At 53.1% G+C, this 17177-nt stretch overlaps 1 protein-coding gene across 2 annotated transcripts; it reads left to right on the top strand.

Annotated features, from left to right (window-relative positions):
- Positions 1–5508: 5508 nt before the first annotated feature.
- Positions 5509–15542, top strand: LOC138238343 (E3 ubiquitin-protein ligase TRIM47-like). Of its 2 annotated transcripts, none has more exons than XM_069188657.1 (4): positions 5509–6508; positions 10057–10079; positions 12039–12100; positions 13746–15542. In XM_069188657.1, the coding sequence occupies exons 1-4, from the start codon at positions 5936–5938 to the stop codon at positions 14645–14647; spliced, it is 1560 nt and encodes a 519-aa protein (XP_069044758.1). In that variant the 5' UTR covers positions 5509–5935; the 3' UTR covers positions 14648–15542. The 2 variants fall into 2 exon arrangements, with proteins under 2 accessions (XP_069044758.1, XP_069044759.1); XM_069188658.1 differs by having other exon boundaries at positions 5511–6508; positions 13749–15542.
- Positions 15543–17177: the final 1635 nt, after the last annotated feature.

The raw sequence follows: 17177 nt of genomic DNA, 5'->3' as shown, positions 1-17177 counted from the left end.
GCCATCTGTCCTTCGCACGCTCTCTCTTCCTCTCCATCACTCTTTCTCTCTCTCCTGTCATTCCTCCACAGCAAGCAGAGGAATTCTCCCACAGGCGCTGCCTGAGACACGCACAATTTTTGGACCCACAGGGCAGACCATAAAGACAAGGACAGACACAGAAGTATTACAATCACACACAGACAGAAGGACCAGGACAGACAGACATTCACAATCACACACGGACAGAGGGACCAGGACAGACAGACATTCACAATCACACACAGACAGACAGAGGGAGCAAGACAGACAGGCATTCACAATCACACACAGACAGAGGGACCAGGACAGACAGACATTTACAATCACACACAGACAGACAGAGGGACCAGGACAGACAGGCATTCGCAATCACACACAGACAGACAGAGGGACCAGGACAGACAGGCATTCGCAATCACACACAGACAGACAGAGGGACCAGGACAGACAGGCATTCGCAATCACACACAGACAGACAGAGGGACCAGGACAGACAGGCATTAGACAGGCATTGCAATCACACACAGACAGACACAAACACAAATGAGGGGTGGCTACGTGGCCCATCAGGATGCTGGTTGCTCATTGATCCAAAGATCTCCAACCATGTCTTGAGAGAAGCCAGGGTATCGGCTTCAACAACGTGGCTGAGCAGCTTGTTCCCCACCCCCACCACCCTCTGTGTAAAGAAGAGCCTCCTGTCCTGACTGGAGGAGCTCACCCAGCTGTGTCTGGAGAGAAGCCAGGGTATCGGCTTCAACAACATGGCTGGGCAGCTTGTTCCCCACCCCCACCACCCTCTGTGTACAGAAGTGCTTCAAGCTCTCGGTTTTTACAGGCATGTCCCCTGGAGTTTCCACTTCTGCCCTCTTGCCCGTGACGGCCTCTCTGGGAGCAGGGTCCGAGGCCTCTGCATTCAGGCCCTGTACCGGTGCAGGTGTTGAGTCTCTAACAGTGATGAGGGACAGATGTCCACACACAGGCCGCAGCGAGAGCAGATTAGACTCACGCACGGGGCGCGGATTACACGGCTCTGTGAGGTCTTGTCAGAGAATGGTGCCGTGAGGAAATTAGACACAACTGGGACGATCAAAGGACTGCAGAACGGTGTCATTAACTAAACAAGCACTCCGACTGTCAGGCACATAGGCAATGCCAGCATTACAGCTACACACAGAGTCAGTATGTGAGACGAGACTATAACTGTACACAGAGTCAGTATGTGAGACGAGACTATAACTGTACACAGAGTCAGTGAGACACTAGATTATAACTGTACACAGAGTCAGTGAGACACTAGATTATAACTGTACACAGAGTCAGTGTGAGACACTAGATTATAACTGTACACAGAGTCAGTGTGAGACACTAGATTATAACTGTACACAGAGTCAGTGAGAGACACTAGATTATAACTGTACACAGTGTCAGTGTGAGAGACACTAGATTATAACTGTACACAGAGTCAGTGTGAGACACTGGATTATAACTGTACACAGAGTCAGTGTGAGAGACACTAGATTATAACTGTACACAGAGTCAGTGTGAGACACTAGATTATAACTGTACACAGAGTCAGTGTGAGAGACACTAGATTATAACTGTACACAGAGTCAGTGTGTGAGACACTAGATTATAACTGTACACAGAGTCAGTGAGAGAGACACTAGATTATAACTGTACACAGAGTTAGTGAGACACTAGATTATAACTGTACACAGAGTCAGTGTGAGACACTAGATTATAACTGTACACAGAGTCAGTATGTGAGACGAGACTATAACTGTACACAGAGTCAGTGAGAGACACTAGATTATAACTGTACACAGAGTCAGTGAGACACTAGATTATAACTGTACACAGAGTCAGTGTGAGACACTAGATTATAACTGTACACAGAGTCAGTGTGAGAGACACTAGATTATAACTGTACACAGAGTCAGTATGTGAGACGAGACTATAACTGTACACAGAGTCAGTGTAAGACACTAGATTATAACTGTACACAGACTCAGTGTGAGAGACACTAGATTATAACTGTACACAGAGTCAGTATGTGAGACGAGACTATAACTGTACACAGAGTCAGTGAGAGACACTAGATTATAACTGTACACAGAGTCAGTGAGACACTAGATTATAACTGTACACAGAGTCAGTGTGAGACACTAGATTATAACTGTACACAGAGTCAGTGTGAGAGACACTAGATTATAACTGTACACAGAGTCAGTATGTGAGACGAGACTATAACTGTACACAGAGTCAGTGTAAGACACTAGATTATAACTGTACACAGAGTCAGTGTGAGAGACACTAGATTATAACTGTACACAGAGTCAGTATGTGAGACGAGACTATAACTGTACACAGAGTCAGTGAGAGACACTAGATTATAACTGTACACAGAGTCAGTGAGACACTAGATTATAACTGTACACAGAGTCAGTGTGAGAGACACTAGATTATAACTGTACACAGAGTCAGTGTGAGAGACTAGATTATAACTGTACACAGTGTCAGTGTGAGAGACACTAGATTATAACTGTACACAGAGTCAGTGTGAGAGACTAGATTATAACTGTACACAGAGTCAGTGAGAGAGACACTAGATTATAACTGTACACAGAGTCAGTGAGACACTGTATTATAACTGTACACAGAGTCAGTGTGAGACACTGGATTATAACTGTACACAGAGTCAGTGAGACACTAGATTATAACTGTACACAGAGTCAGTGAGAGACACTAGATTATAACTGTACACAGAGTCAGTGTGAGAGACTAGATTATAACTGTACACAGTGTCAGTGTGAGAGACACTAGATTATAACTGTACACAGAGTCAGTGAGACACTAGATTATAACTGTACACAGAGTCAGTGTGAGACACTAGATTATAACTGTACACAGAGTCAGTGTGAGAGACACTAGAATATAACTGTACACAGTGTCAGTGTGAGAGAGTGGATTATAACTGTACACAGAGTCAGTGAGAGACACTAGATTATAACTGTACACAGAGTCAGTGAGAGAGTGGATTATAACTGTACACAGTCAATGTGAGACTACAGACCTCTCTCATTGAAATGATATAAATGCAGTTCTTACCTGCTGTGATGAAGACCTGTGTCCTTGTCTTTGCCGTCTCTGTTCTGCAGCAGATCGCCGTGTCAGATCTGAGGTGTTGGGGCATCTGGACTCTTCTCTCACACTGAACACACACTCCTCTTACTTTCTCTCTCCCTCCTCATCTCCCCGTTTTCCAATCCCTCTGTGCGCCTGTGTCCCCCTCTCTCTCCCTTCAGCGCCTCCAGGCTGCCTCCCTCTCCCGGTCTCTCTCTCTCACACACACACGCTCACACCTGCTCGGAAAGGAGAGTCGAGGACACGGCGCCCTCTGCCGCCCGCATGCGGTACTGCGGTCGGTGCTGTCCCGCTGGCTCGGGCGGAAATCCGAGCTCGCCGGTCTAACAGGAGTGAGCTCCTCGGACCTCGGGGCACCTTTTGTGTTTTAGAGAGAGGAAAAGGGATTTCGGTCCCGATCTGCCGGTGGGAAAGTAGTGGATCACGACCGACGCCCCGCTCTCGAGTGAAGCACGAATCCCAACTTTTCTTCCCACGCGGGAGATCAATCTGGTTTGTGCTCGCAATCGCGCGGCTACGGACACCGACGCGGAACACTGATCGGGGGGAAAAATAAATAAAAATAAAGCTGGTCACCGCAGATCAGTCCTTGACTCTTTGTTTTTTCTTCGAAAAAAAAAATACATCTATGGACGTTTTCCGAAACAGAGCGAGCGTGAGAACGCGTGTCAAACACGTACAGCCAATAATAATAATAATAATAATAATAATAATAATAATAATTGTTTACACTTACATAGCGCTTTTCTGGACACTCCACTCAAAGCGCTTTACAGGTAATGGGGATCCCCTCCACCCCCCCAGTGTGCAGCCCCACCTGGATGATGCGACGGCAGCCATAGTGCGCCAGAACGCTCCCCACACAGCAGCTCTCAGTGGGGAGGAGAGCAGAGTGATGAGGCCAGTTCAGAGAGGGGGGTGATCAGGAGGCCATGACTGGTAAAGACCAGGGGGAGTCTGTCCAGGACACTGGGGTCACACCCCTACTCTTTCTGAGAGACACCCTGGGGTCTTGACTGACCACAGAGAGGCAGGACCTCAGTTTCACGTCTCATCTGAAGGACGGCGCCTTGTTTACAGTCTAGTGTCCCCGTCACTGTCCTGGGGCGTTAGGACCCCCACAGACCGCAGGGTGAGCGCCCCCTACTGGTCCACTCACACCTCTTCCAGCAGCAGCCTCAGCTTTCCCAGGAGTCTCCCATCCAGGTACTGGCCAGGCTCACTCCTCGCCCTGATGCCTGGCTGCCCCGCCTCGTCTTTCCTCGCCTCTCGTTTGGGACCTGGATGCCCTGGTCCTGACTCCTGTGAGACCCGACCCAGCTCTCCTGCCACGGGTACGACTTTCGCCTTCAGGACACCACCGCGCAGACTCGGCGCCGCGTAGGGTCCGACCGGGCGCTCCTAGCGCCGTCCCCGGCAGGCGGCGATCGCGTCCGGTAATCCTCGGCGTTGAGGAGAGGAACGACGTCAGCAGAGATCGCTTCTGACGGACAGCCGGGTCTGGTTGAGCCTGGCCGCTGTCGTCTCCTCCGCGACCTTCCAGAACGAGCTCCGTCCGTAGAGAGGACGGTCGCGCACTTCATGCGATCATCCGGCGATGGCTCAGCTGTCGTACAGCACCTCCATCGTCATGCGCCGACTTCCAGTCTGAAGCAGTGGAATCAATCGCGCGGTCTGGGTTTAAGGCCAGCTGGTGGCTCTGTGGCTCAGGATCTGCGCCTGTGGCTGGGAGGTTGCCGGTTCGAATCCCGCGGCCGGCAGAGGAATCCTACTCCGCTGGGCCCCTGAGCGAGGCCCTGAACCCCAGCTGCTCCAGGGGTGCTGTATAAATGTCTGACCCTGCGCTCTGACCCCCAGCTTCTCTCCCTGTCTGTGTGTCTCCTGGAGAGCAAGCTGGGGTCTGAGAAAAGACACATTCCTGATGAAAGAGACTGGACAGGAAAGTGATCTTATGTGTGAGCGCCCTCGTGGTTATAATTGTGTTATAACGTTTCGTTCTGAATGAACCCCAGGGGAAAGTCGTGGCGAGATGCCACATGAAATACTCTTTCCCTTGGTGACAGCTGCGCGCCTCCGTACAGCTCCACCCGCCCGGCGAGGAAAGGATTTGACAGGACTGTCACCTGCTTGCCTGTGCCCGCAGCGGTGAAGAAAAACTACATTCCCGGTGCACCCTGGGTAACCACCCCCCTTCTCGCACTTCCTCCCCCCCCCCGCGCTCGCTTCCGGTTCCCCCCAGCCGGCGGGCGGGTTCCCAGTGGGGTGTGCAGACCCGCAGGACGGGCTCGGCTCGCTTTCCTGGAAGCAGTGTTTCAAGCATTTTATAAACGGGACCCTAATCCCACTCCCCCTCTCCACCACGCTCAACTTCGCTTCCCACTTCCCGCGACCGTCCCGTCACGTCACGTCACGTCACGGCGTTCGGAAAGCGAAAGCGAAAGCGCCGGCTGCTGTTTTCGTGGGAGGGGGGACGTGGGCGCGAAGTCACGCAGCCGATACTTTCGTTTTCGCCCGGAGTGAGGTCGGGAGCCGAGCGGTGTCTCTCCGGAGCAGCCCGTTTCCGGGCGGTGTGAGAGACCCGAACACACCCCGCTCGGCGAAGCTCCGTGTTTATATATATATATTTTAAAAAAAGCTCCTGAGGAATCATAATTCCTCGTCGAGACGCGAGGGAGCGGCGTGCGGCCGTGTCGTGGAGTGTGGCTTGCGGCTGTCGTGTCTTTCCGGTCGGCGGGGGCAGCGGCTGGCGTTCAGACCCGCCGGGAAGATGGCGGCCGCCCCCTCCTCCTCCTTCTCCTTCTCCTCCTCCTCCTCCTTCTCCTCCACGCAGGGAGACTCCACCCTGGAGGGGGAGCTGACCTGCCCCGTGTGCCTGGACATCTTCCAGGACCCCCGCCTGCTGCCCTGTGGCCACAACCTGTGCCTGCGCTGCGTGCGGGCCCTGGGGGCCCCGGGGGCCCCGGGGGGGCCGATCCGCTGCCCCGAGTGCCGGCGGGAGTGCCGCCCCGAGGAGCCGCGGCAGAACTACCGGCTGGCCAACATCGCCCTGGACTTCCTGCGGCGGGACCGGGCCGTGGAGGGGGCGGCGCCGGTGCCCTGCGACACCTGCCCCCGGGGGGGCGCGCCGGCCGCCAGGACCTGCCTGCAGTGCCAGGTGTCCCTCTGCCTGGACCACCTGCGGCCACACCTGGAGCGCCCCGCCTACACCCGCCACCCCCTGGTCCAGCCCCTGTCGGACCCCCGGGCCCAGCGCTGCCCGCGGCACGGCCAGGCGGCCCGGCTCTACTGCACCCACAGGAAGCAGCACCTCTGTCCCGCCTGCGTGCTGGAGGAGGAACAGGTGAGGAGAGAGAGAGAGACAGGCCTTCAGGTGTCACTGCGCTCAGAGCAGGTGAGGAGAGAGAGAGAGACAGGCCTTCAGGTGTCACTGCGCTCAGAGCAGGTGAGGAGAGAGAGAGAGACAGGCCTTCAGGTGTCACTGCGCTCAGAGCAGGTGAGGAGAGAGAGAGAGAGAGACAGGCCTTCAGGTGTCACTGCGCTCGGAGCAGGTGAGGACAGAGAGAGAGAGAGACAGGCCTTCAGGTGTCACTGCGCTCAGAGCAGGTGGACAGAGAGAGAGAGAGACAGGCCTTCAGGTGTCACTGCGCTCAGAGCAGGTGAGGAGAGAGAGAGAGAGAGACAGGCCTTCAGGTGTCACTGCGCTCAGAGCAGGTGAGGACAGAGAGAGAGACAGGCCTTCAGGTGTCACTGCGCTCAGAGCAGGTGAGGACAGAGAGAGAGACAGGCCTTCAGGTGTCACTGCGCTCAGAGCAGGTGAGGACAGAGAGAGAGAGAGACAGGCCTTCAGGTGTCACTGCGCTCAGAGCAGGTGAGGACAGAGAGAGAGAGAGACAGGCCTTCAGGTGTCACTGCTCTCAGAGCAGGTGAGGACAGAGAGAGAGAGAGAGACAGGCCTTCAGGAGTCACTGCACTCAGAGCAGGTGAGGACAGAGAGAGAGAGAGAGACAGGCCTTCAGGTGTCACTGCGCTCAGAGCAGGTGAGGGCAGAGAGAGAGAGAGAGACAGGCCTTCAGGTGTCACTGCGCTCAGAGCAGGTGAGGGCAGAGAGAGAGAGAGAGCGAGAGACAGGCCTTCAGGTGTCACTGCGCTCAGAGCAGGTGAGGACAGAGAGAGAGAGACAGGCCTTCAGGTGTCACTGCGCTCAGAGCAGGTGAGGACAGAGAGAGAGAGAGAGAGAGAGAGAGAGAGAGACAGGCCTTCAGGTGTCACTGCGCTCAGAGCAGGTGAGGACAGAGAGAGAGAGACAGGCAGGCCTTCAGGTGTCACTGCGCTCAGAGCAGGTGAGGGCAGAGAGAGAGAGAGAGAGAGAGACAGGCCTTCAGGTGTCACTGCGCTCAGAGCAGGTGAGGGCAGAGAGAGAGAGACAGGCGGGCCTTCAGGTGTCACTGCGCTCAGAGCAGGTGAGGACAGAGAGAGAGAGACAGGCCTTCAGGTGTCACTGCGCTAAGAGCAGGTGAGGACAGAGAGAGAGAGAGAGACAGGCCTTCAGGTGTCACTGCGCTCAGAGCAGGTGAGGACAGAGAGAGAGAGACAGGCAGGCCTTCAGGTGTCACTGCGCTCAGAGCAGGTGAGGATAGAGAGAGAGAGACAGGCAGGCCTTCAGGTGTCACTGCGCTCAGAGCAGGTGAGGAGAGAGAGAGAGAGACAGGCCTTCAGGTGTCACTGCGCTCAGAGCAGGTGAGGACAGAGAGAGAGAGAGAGACAGGCCTTCAGGTGTCACTGCGCTCAGAGCAGGTGAGGACAGAGAGAGAGAGACTGGCCTTCAGGTGTCACTGCGCTCAGAGCAGGTGAGGGCAGAGAGAGACAGGCCTTCAGGTGTCACTGCGCTCGGAGCAGGTGAGGACAGAGAGAGAGAGAGAGACAGGCCTTCAGGTGTCACTGCGCTCAGAGCAGGTGAGGACAGAGAGAGAGAGACAGGCCTTCAGGTGTCACTGCGCTCAGAGCAGGTGAGGACAGAGAGAGAGAGACAGGCCTTCAGGTGTCACTGCGCTCAGAGCAGGTGAGGACAGAGAGAGAGAGACAGGCCTTCAGGTGTCACTGCCCTCAGAGCAGGTGAGGACAGAGAGAGAGAGACAGGTCTTCAGGTGTCACTGCGCTCAGAGCAGGTGAGGACAGAGAGAGAGACAGGCCTTCAGGTGTCACTGCGCTCAGAGCAGGTGAAGACAGAGAGAGAGAGACAGGCCTTCAGGTGTCACTGCGCTCAGAGCAGGTGAGGACAGAGAGAGACAGGCCTTCAGGTGTCACTGCGCTCAGAGCAGGTGAAGACAGAGAGAGAGACAGGCCTTCAGGTGTCACTGTGCTCAGAGCAGGTGAGGACAGAGAGAGAGAGACAGGTCTTCAGGTGTCACTGCGCTCAGAGCAGGTGAGGACAGAGAGAGAGAGAGAGACAGGCCTTCAGGTGTCACTGCGCTCAGAGCAGGTGAGGGCAGAGAGAGAGAGACAGGCCTTCAGGTGTCACTGCGCTCAGAGCAGGTGAGGGCAGAGAGAGACAGGCGGGCCTTCAGGTGTCACTGCGCTCAGAGCAGGTGAGGACAGAGAGAGAGAGACAGGCCTTCAGGTGTCACTGCGCTAAGAGCAGGTGAGGACAGAGAGAGAGAGAGAGACAGGCCTTCAGGTGTCACTGCGCTCAGAGCAGGTGAGGACAGAGAGAGAGAGACAGGCCTTCAGGTGTCACTGCGCTCAGAGCAGGTGAGGACAGAGAGAGAGAGACAGGCCTTCAGGTGTCACTGCGCTCAGAGCAGGTGAAGACAGAGAGAGAGAGAGACAGGCCTTCAGGTGTCACTGCGCTCAGAGCAGGTGAGGACAGAGAGAGACAGGCCTTCAGGTGTCACTGCGCTCAGAGCAGGTGAAGACAGAGAGAGAGACAGGCCTTCAGGTGTCACTGTGCTCAGAGCAGGTGAGGACAGAGAGAGAGAGACAGGTCTTCAGGTGTCACTGCGCTCAGAGCAGGTGAGGACAGAGAGAGAGAGGGAGACAGGCCTTCAGGTGTCACTGCGCTCAGAGCAGGTGAGGGCAGAGAGAGAGAGACAGGCCTTCAGGTGTCACTGCGCTCAGAGCAGGTGAGGGCAGAGAGAGAGACAGGCCTTCAGGTGTCACTGCGCTCAGAGCAGGTGAAGACAGAGAGAGAGAGAGAGAGACAGGCCTTCAGGTGTCACTGCGCTCAGAGCAGGTGAGGACAGAGAGAGACAGGCCTTCAGGTGTCACTGCGCTCAGAGCAGGTGAGGACAGAGAGAGAGACAGGCCTTCAGGTGTCACTGCGCTCAGAGCAGGTGAGAACAGAGAGAGAGAGACAGGCCTTCAGGTGTCACTGCGCTCAGAGCAGGTGAGGACAGAGAGAGAGAGACAGGCCTTCAGGTGTCACTGCGCTCAGAGCAGGTGAGAACAGAGAGAGAGATAGACAGGCCTTCAGGTGTCACTGCGCTCAGAGCAGGTGAGGACAGAGAGAGAGAGACAGGCCTTCAGGTGTCACTGCGCTCAGAGCAGGTGAGGACAGAGAGAGAGAGACAGGCCTTCAGGTGTCACTGCGCTCAGAGCAGGTGAGGACAGAGAGAGAGAGACAGGCCTTCAGCCTTCATATCGGGGCTCCCCTGGGCCAGGGCTGGAGAGGGGCTCCACAGGACTGGAGACCCCTGGACTGACAGGAGAGGGGCTCCACAGGACTGGAGACTGATGGGATGAGAAGGAGGTGCAGTTTTACACAGAGAGTGGCGGGAGTATGGACCCCTCTCCATGCCAGGTTGATTAGTTCGGTGAAGACACGACAGGCTTGCTTGGTTGTTGGGAGGAAGTGTTCACAACTCATCCAGAATTTTCCCCTTTTTTTTCCAGAACGACAGTTCTAACCCGAGAAAGTAAGTATCTCTTTTTCTGTAATGATATCAAAATTATATCACCCCCCCAGCCCCCAGCCCCCAGCCTGCTGCTGAGACAGTGTGGCACAGTCTGCGCAAGATGACTTCGGCTGTGAGTTCACTGTACATCTGAGATAGTGTGCACGTATAGTAGAGAGTTTCTAACTCAAGCACATAGACACAAACACTGACAGACACACACACAGACACAAACTGACAGGCACACACAAAGATACACACACAAACACACAGACACAAACACTGACAGACACACACACAGACACAAACACTGACAGACACACACACAGACACAAACTGACAGGCACACACACACACAAAGATACACACACAAACACACAGACACAAACACTGACAGACACACACACAGACACAAACTGACAGACACACACAAAGATACACACACAAACTGCCAGACACACACACACAAACACACAGACACAAACACTGACAGACACACACACAGACACAAACTGACAGAGACACACACACAAAGATACACACACAAACACACAGACACACACACACAAACAAACACACAGACACAAACACTGACAGACACACACAAACACACAGACGCGCACACTGACAGACACACGCACACAGACACGCACGCAGACACACACACTGCCAGACACACAAACACACAGACACATACAAAGATACACACACAAACTGCCAGACACACACACAGACTCAAACACTGACAGACACACACACAAAGACACAGACGCACACCCTGACAGACAGAGACACACAAAGACACAGACACATAGCAACAGCAGACCTGGCTCATGTTTCAGGTCAGATGGACCCTGTGTTTAGGGGAGGGGTTATGGTCTCAAGTTGGGATAACATAAAAAAATCAGGGGTAAATATTGAGATATTCGGGGCTGCTGGAAAGTGCCAAACCTGAAGGATGGGGTGACTTTCAGCTGTGAACCTTGAGACTGTAGCTCAGCTCGCTATTGTAGACAGACTGGGGATTCTCTTACATGAACTTGAACTTGAACTTGAACTTTATTGCCATATGTAACCGGTACTGGTACAATGGAATTCTTACTTACAGAAAGTCTCTCGATTGTAAAACAAGTGTAAAAAACAAAACAAAGTGCAAACAGTGCATCAAGACAATGTACAAACAAACAATAGACAATGTGCAAGTAAACATGCAGACAGTTTGAATGTAAACAATACAGACGTGTAAACAATGACTGGAGACGTACAATAAATAAATTACAAAGAGGTAGATGGTGATGGTGTAGGTGTGGTCCGAGGGGGATGGCTAAATATACTTTAGCCATCCCCCTCGTATACATCCCCACATATACTTACAGCGTAGTATGAGAAGGATATGATATATGATAGCACCTTTCATTTGTGTTTCACAAACCGGCTTCCAAATTACAACTCTGTATTTGTCACAGTGTGCTGCTTTGTGGGCGAATTGAACACGTTTTTACACAGAGGGGGGTACAAGCTGCCCAGCCCTGTTGTTGGAGCCGATACCCTGGCTTCTCTCCAGACACAGCTGGGTGAGCTCCTCCAGTCAGGACAGGAGGCTCTTCTTTACACAGAGGGTGGTGGGGGTGGGGAACAAGCTGCCCAGCCCTGTTGTTGAAGCCGATACCCTGGCTTCTCTCCAGACACAGCTGGGTGAGCTCCTCCAGTCAGGACAGGAGGCTCTTCTTTACACAGAGGGTGGTGGGGGTGGGGAACAAGCTGCCCAGCCCTGTTGTTGAAGCCTGGCTTCTCTCCAGACACAGCTGGGTGAGAGGCTCAGATCAATTATCCAGAGACCAAACGGGCCAGCCAGACTGAGAGGCTCCCTCTCGCCTGCTTCCTGTCTTCTGTTCTAACAGGCTTGATTCAGAACCGTGTCTTGATCGGGCAGTACTGGTACCGGCTGACTGGGACCATGTTGTCTTCTTTTGTCCGCAGCATGAGAGAGGAGCCGAGGGGCTCAGCGGTTCTGGCGACCCATCGGGACAGGAGCCCGACCGGTTGGTGTCCTGTGTGAAACATGTCCATGCTCCAGCACATCAGCGCCCGACTTCACTGCCGTGTCAACAAGTCTGACTGGAGCGGGCTCTGGTGTAGCTCAGATACAAACAACACACCTAGAAACACACATCACACTGACACAACACACACAGACACTATTACACTCACACAACAGCTCATATTACACTGACACAACACACACAGACACTATTACACTGACACAACAGCTCATATTACACTGAGACAACACACACAGACACTATTACACTGACACAACAGCTCATATTACACTGACACAACACACAGTGACACTATTACACTCACACAACAGCTCATATTACACTGACACAACACACACAGACACTATTACACTGACACAACAGCTCATATTAAACTGACACAGCACACACAGACACTATTACACTGACACAACAGCTTTATTACACTGACACAACATACACAGACACTATTACACTGACACAACAGCACAGACAGTATTACACTGACACAACACACACAGACACTATTGCACTGACACAACAGCTCATATTACACTGACACAACAGCACAGACACTATTACACTGACACAACAACACAGACAGTATTACACTCACACAATACACACAGACACTATTGCACTGACACAACAGCTCATATTACACTGACACAACAGCACAGACACTATTACACTGACACAACAACACAGACAGTATTACACTCACACAGAAACGCACACGCAGTGGTACGTCACAGAAGCACACACGCAGTGGTACACTCACAGAAACACACGCAGTGGTACGCTCACAGACACACGCAGTGGTACGCTCACAGACACACGCAGTGGTATGCTCACAGACACACACGCAGTGGTACATTCACACAGACACACCCACACAGTGGTACACTCACAGAAACACACGCAGTGGTACGCTCACAGAAACACACACACAGTGGTACGCTCACAGACACACACACGCAGTGGTACAGTCACACAGACACACAGACAGTGGTACATTCACACAGACACACCCACACAGTGGTACACTCACAGAAACACACACGCAGTGGTACGCTCACAGAAACACACATGCAGTGGTACGCTCACAGAAACACACACGCAGTGGTACACTCACACAGACACAGACACGGTGGTACACTCACAGACACACATGCATACACACACACTTACAGTGGTACGCACACACAGACGCACACAGTGGTACACAGACACACACACAGTGGTACACACACACAGACACACATACAGTGGTACGCTCACACAGACACAGACACGGTGGTACACTCACAGACACACATGCATACACACACACTTACAGTGGTACGCACACACAGACGCACACAGTGGTACACAGACACACACACAGTGGTACACACACACAGACACACATACAGTGGTACGCTCACACAGACACAGACACGGTGGTACACTCACAGACACACATGCATACACACACACTTACAGTGGTACGCACACACAGACGCACACAGTGGTACACAGACACACACACAGTGGTACACACACACAGACACACATACAGTGGTACGCTCACAGACACACAGTGGTACGCTCACACAGACACACACACGGACACACACACAGACTCACACTCTGCTCCTGTCAGCAGGCTTGCGACCGAGGCCGGCCGAGGAGGAAGAGGTATGGAGCTCTTTGTATGCCTCTGAGGACCCCTCCAGCCACGATGAGGAAGAGGAGAGCCGCGGGGGTGGGGACTATGTGGTGGAAGAGGAGGAGGAGCTGGTGGAAGGGAGCGGGGAGGAAGAGGAGGAGGACGAGGAGGAGGAAGAGGAGGAGGAGTCAGACCAAGAGAATTCTCCTGAGGACCACTCCAACCACGACGAGGAAGAGGAGATCTGCGGGGGTGGTGACTATGTGGTGGAAGAGGAGGAGGAGCTGGCAGAAGGGAGCGGGGAGGAAGAGGAGGAGGAAGAGGAAGAGGTATTGAGCTATTTGTATGCCTCTGAGGACAGCTCCAGCCACGATGAGGAAGAGGAGAGCTGTGGGGCTGGGGACTATGTGGTGGAAGAGGAGGAGGAGCAGACGGAAGGGAGCGGGGAGGAAGAGGAGGAGGACGAGGAGGAGGAAGAGGAGGACAGCTCTGGAGAGAGTGAGGATGAGGAGCACTTCCAAGGCCGTGATGAAGACCAAGAGGAGAATGACTTTCATGCGCTTGAGGAGTATGATGGAGAGAGCGAGGAAGAGGAAGATACTGCCACTTCTGCCTTTGAGGAACTCTTCACTGAAGACGAGGAAGAAGAGGAGATTGGCACCCCTGCCACTGAGGAGTACTCTGGAGTCTGTGATGAAGACGAGGAAGAGGAGTTCTTAGGAGACCGTGATGAACATGTAGAAGTGGGGGAGGTTGGCACCCCTGCCGTTGAGGAGTACTCTGGAGTCCGTGATGAAGACGAGGAAGAGGAGATCAGCACATCCGAAGATGAAGGCAGCCATGCGTACTTAGATGCAGATTATGGGGGGGAGGAGGAATACTCCTCTTCCAGCTGAGGAGGAGGAAGAGGAGGTGCCAGGTGACCCAGACGCCCCCTGAAGGCTCCTTGGCGCCCTCTGCAGGTGTGTCTGGTGTGCTTTTCTCAACTACCTCCTTTCTGATCTCGAGCTTAACTGTGGGTGTGTCTGATAGTGTCAGTATTCCCACTGTGTGTGTCTGATCCAGTGTCAGTATTCCCACTGTGGGCGTCTCTGATCCAGTGTCAATATTCCCACTGTGGGTGTGTCTGACAGTGTCAATATTCCCACTGTGGGTGTGTCTGACAGTGTCAGTATTCCCACTGTGGGCGTGTCTGATAATGTCATTATTCCCACTGTGGGTGTGTCTGACAGTGTCAGTATTCCCACTGTGGGCGTGTCTGATAATGTCATTATTCCCACTGTGTGTGTGTCTGATCCAGTGTCAGTATTCCCACTGTGGGTGTGTCTGATAGTGTCAGTATTCCCACTGTGGGCGTGTCTGACAGTGTCAATATTCCCACTGTGGGTGTGTCTGACAGTGTCAGTATTCCCACTGTGGGCGTGTCTGATAATGTCATTATTCCCACTGTGTGTGTGTCTGATCCAGTGTCAGTATTCCCACTGTGGGTGTGTCTGATAGTGTCAGTATTCCCACTGTGGGCGTGTCTGATCCAGTGTCAGTATTCCCACTGTGTGTGCGTCTGATAGTGTCAATATTCCCGCTGTGGGCGTGTCTGATCCAGTGTCAATATTCCCGCTGTGGGCGTGTCTGATACACTGTCAGTATTCCCACTCCAGGTGTTTCGGGTTCGGGGCTGCCATTTTTATTTTCTCTGGAAACTGAACCTATAAGGACTCGGACAGACTTTACTGCCTTTTGTTGTCAAAGAAGCTGTTGAATTGAGCTGTTAATAAAACGTGTCTTTCAGTACTGTGTGTTGTTGTCTGGAGAGGGCTGACCGCTTTTTAGCACTTCGATTGCTACTGCTAGCTGTAGGGCCTTCTGGGATGCGCGCAATGGAAGTGAGGTTAACGGCACAGGAAGACACTGAGACAAACACTGAGCTTCTTCACCGATCAGGCCAGCAGGCAGAGAGAGGTCCGGGCACCACTTCCTGCATGGACAGGAAGTGCCTCTGGACTACAGATGATCGAAGGTAACATAACCAGCTGCATGCAGGGACAGCAGGCGGTCTGTGTCCAGCTCCCCTCTGGACAGCGTTCACCTGTGAGATGTTGTTGTGTGAGTGTGAGATGATTTTCCCAGGAAGCCAGGTGCTGCTGCTGCCTGCTGTTTCTTCACTCAGGCCAGCAGGTTCCCTTCCTTGTGTGTGTGAACACCTGTAGTACACCTGGGAACCTGCTAGTCCGTCCAGATCCCAGGACACTGTCGGTAAGAGTAGGGGTGTCCTGACTGGTCAGTACAGATCCCAGGACACTGTCAGTAAGAGTAGGGGTGTCCTGACTGGTCAGTACAGATCCCAGGACACTGTCAGTAAGAGTAGGGGTGTCCTGACTGGTCAGTACAGATCCCAGGACACTGTTGGTAAGAGTAGGGGTGTCCTGACTGCTGGTCAGTCCAGATCCCAGGACACTGTCAGTAAGAGTAGGGGTGTCCTGACTGCTGGTCAGTCCAGATCCCAGGACACTGTCAGTAAGAGTAGGGGTGTCCTGACTGGTCAGTACAGATCCCAGGACACTGTCAGTAAGAGTAGGGGTGTCCTGACTGGTCAGTACAGATCCCAGGACACTGTTGGTAAGAGTAGGGGTGTCCTGACTGCTGGTCAGTACAGATCTCAGGACACTGTCAGTAAGAGTAGGGGTGTCCTGACTGCTGGTCAGTCCAGATCCCAATACACTGTCAGTAAGAGTAGGGGTGTCCTGACTGGTCAGTACAGATCCCAGGACACTGACAGTAAGAGTAGGGGTGTCCTGACTGGTCAGTCCAGATCCCAGGACACTGTCAGTAAGAGTAGGGGTGTCCTGACTGGTCAGTACAGATCCCAGGACACTGTCAGTAAGAGTAGGGGTGTCCTGACTGCTGGTCAGTCCAGATCCCAGGACACTGTCAGTAAGAGTAGGGGTTTCCTGACTGGTCAGTACAGATCCCATAGGGGTGTATAGAACGGTTCTCTGTGTCAGTATAGAGATGCTTTTATCATACAGTATCAAGACTGTAAGAAATCGGATTGAAACAGTTTTGCTTTCAGTCCAATAAAGCGAAGTCAGGCCAGTCGTTCTTGGGGTCTTTCCCTGTCCTGGTGCAGCAGTTACCCCACTTCCAGTCCTCGCAACGCCAGAGTGACCTAACTGAAGGAGTGATTTGCTTGAGACGTCAATATTCGCTTTTTTTAAAGTGTTGGTCATGTTCTTATTAAGAACATAACAGCGTTCATAAACAGAATGAGCCCGCTAGCTGATGACTGAGCTGTTTCTTGAGAGAAACCACAGTACTGGCTTCAACAACAGGGCTGGGCAGCTTGTTCCCCACCCTCACCACCCTCTGTGTAAAGAAGAGCCTCCTGTCCTGACTGGAGGAGCTCACCCAGCTGTGTCTGGAGAGGAG

The sequence above is a fragment of the Lepisosteus oculatus genome, chromosome 4 (assembly GCF_040954835.1).
Source record: "Lepisosteus oculatus isolate fLepOcu1 chromosome 4, fLepOcu1.hap2, whole genome shotgun sequence".
Classification (NCBI taxonomy): domain Eukaryota; kingdom Metazoa; phylum Chordata; class Actinopteri; order Semionotiformes; family Lepisosteidae; genus Lepisosteus; species Lepisosteus oculatus.
The sequence above is the reverse complement of the archived record's forward strand: the minus strand, read 5'-3'. Positions and strand labels throughout refer to the sequence as shown.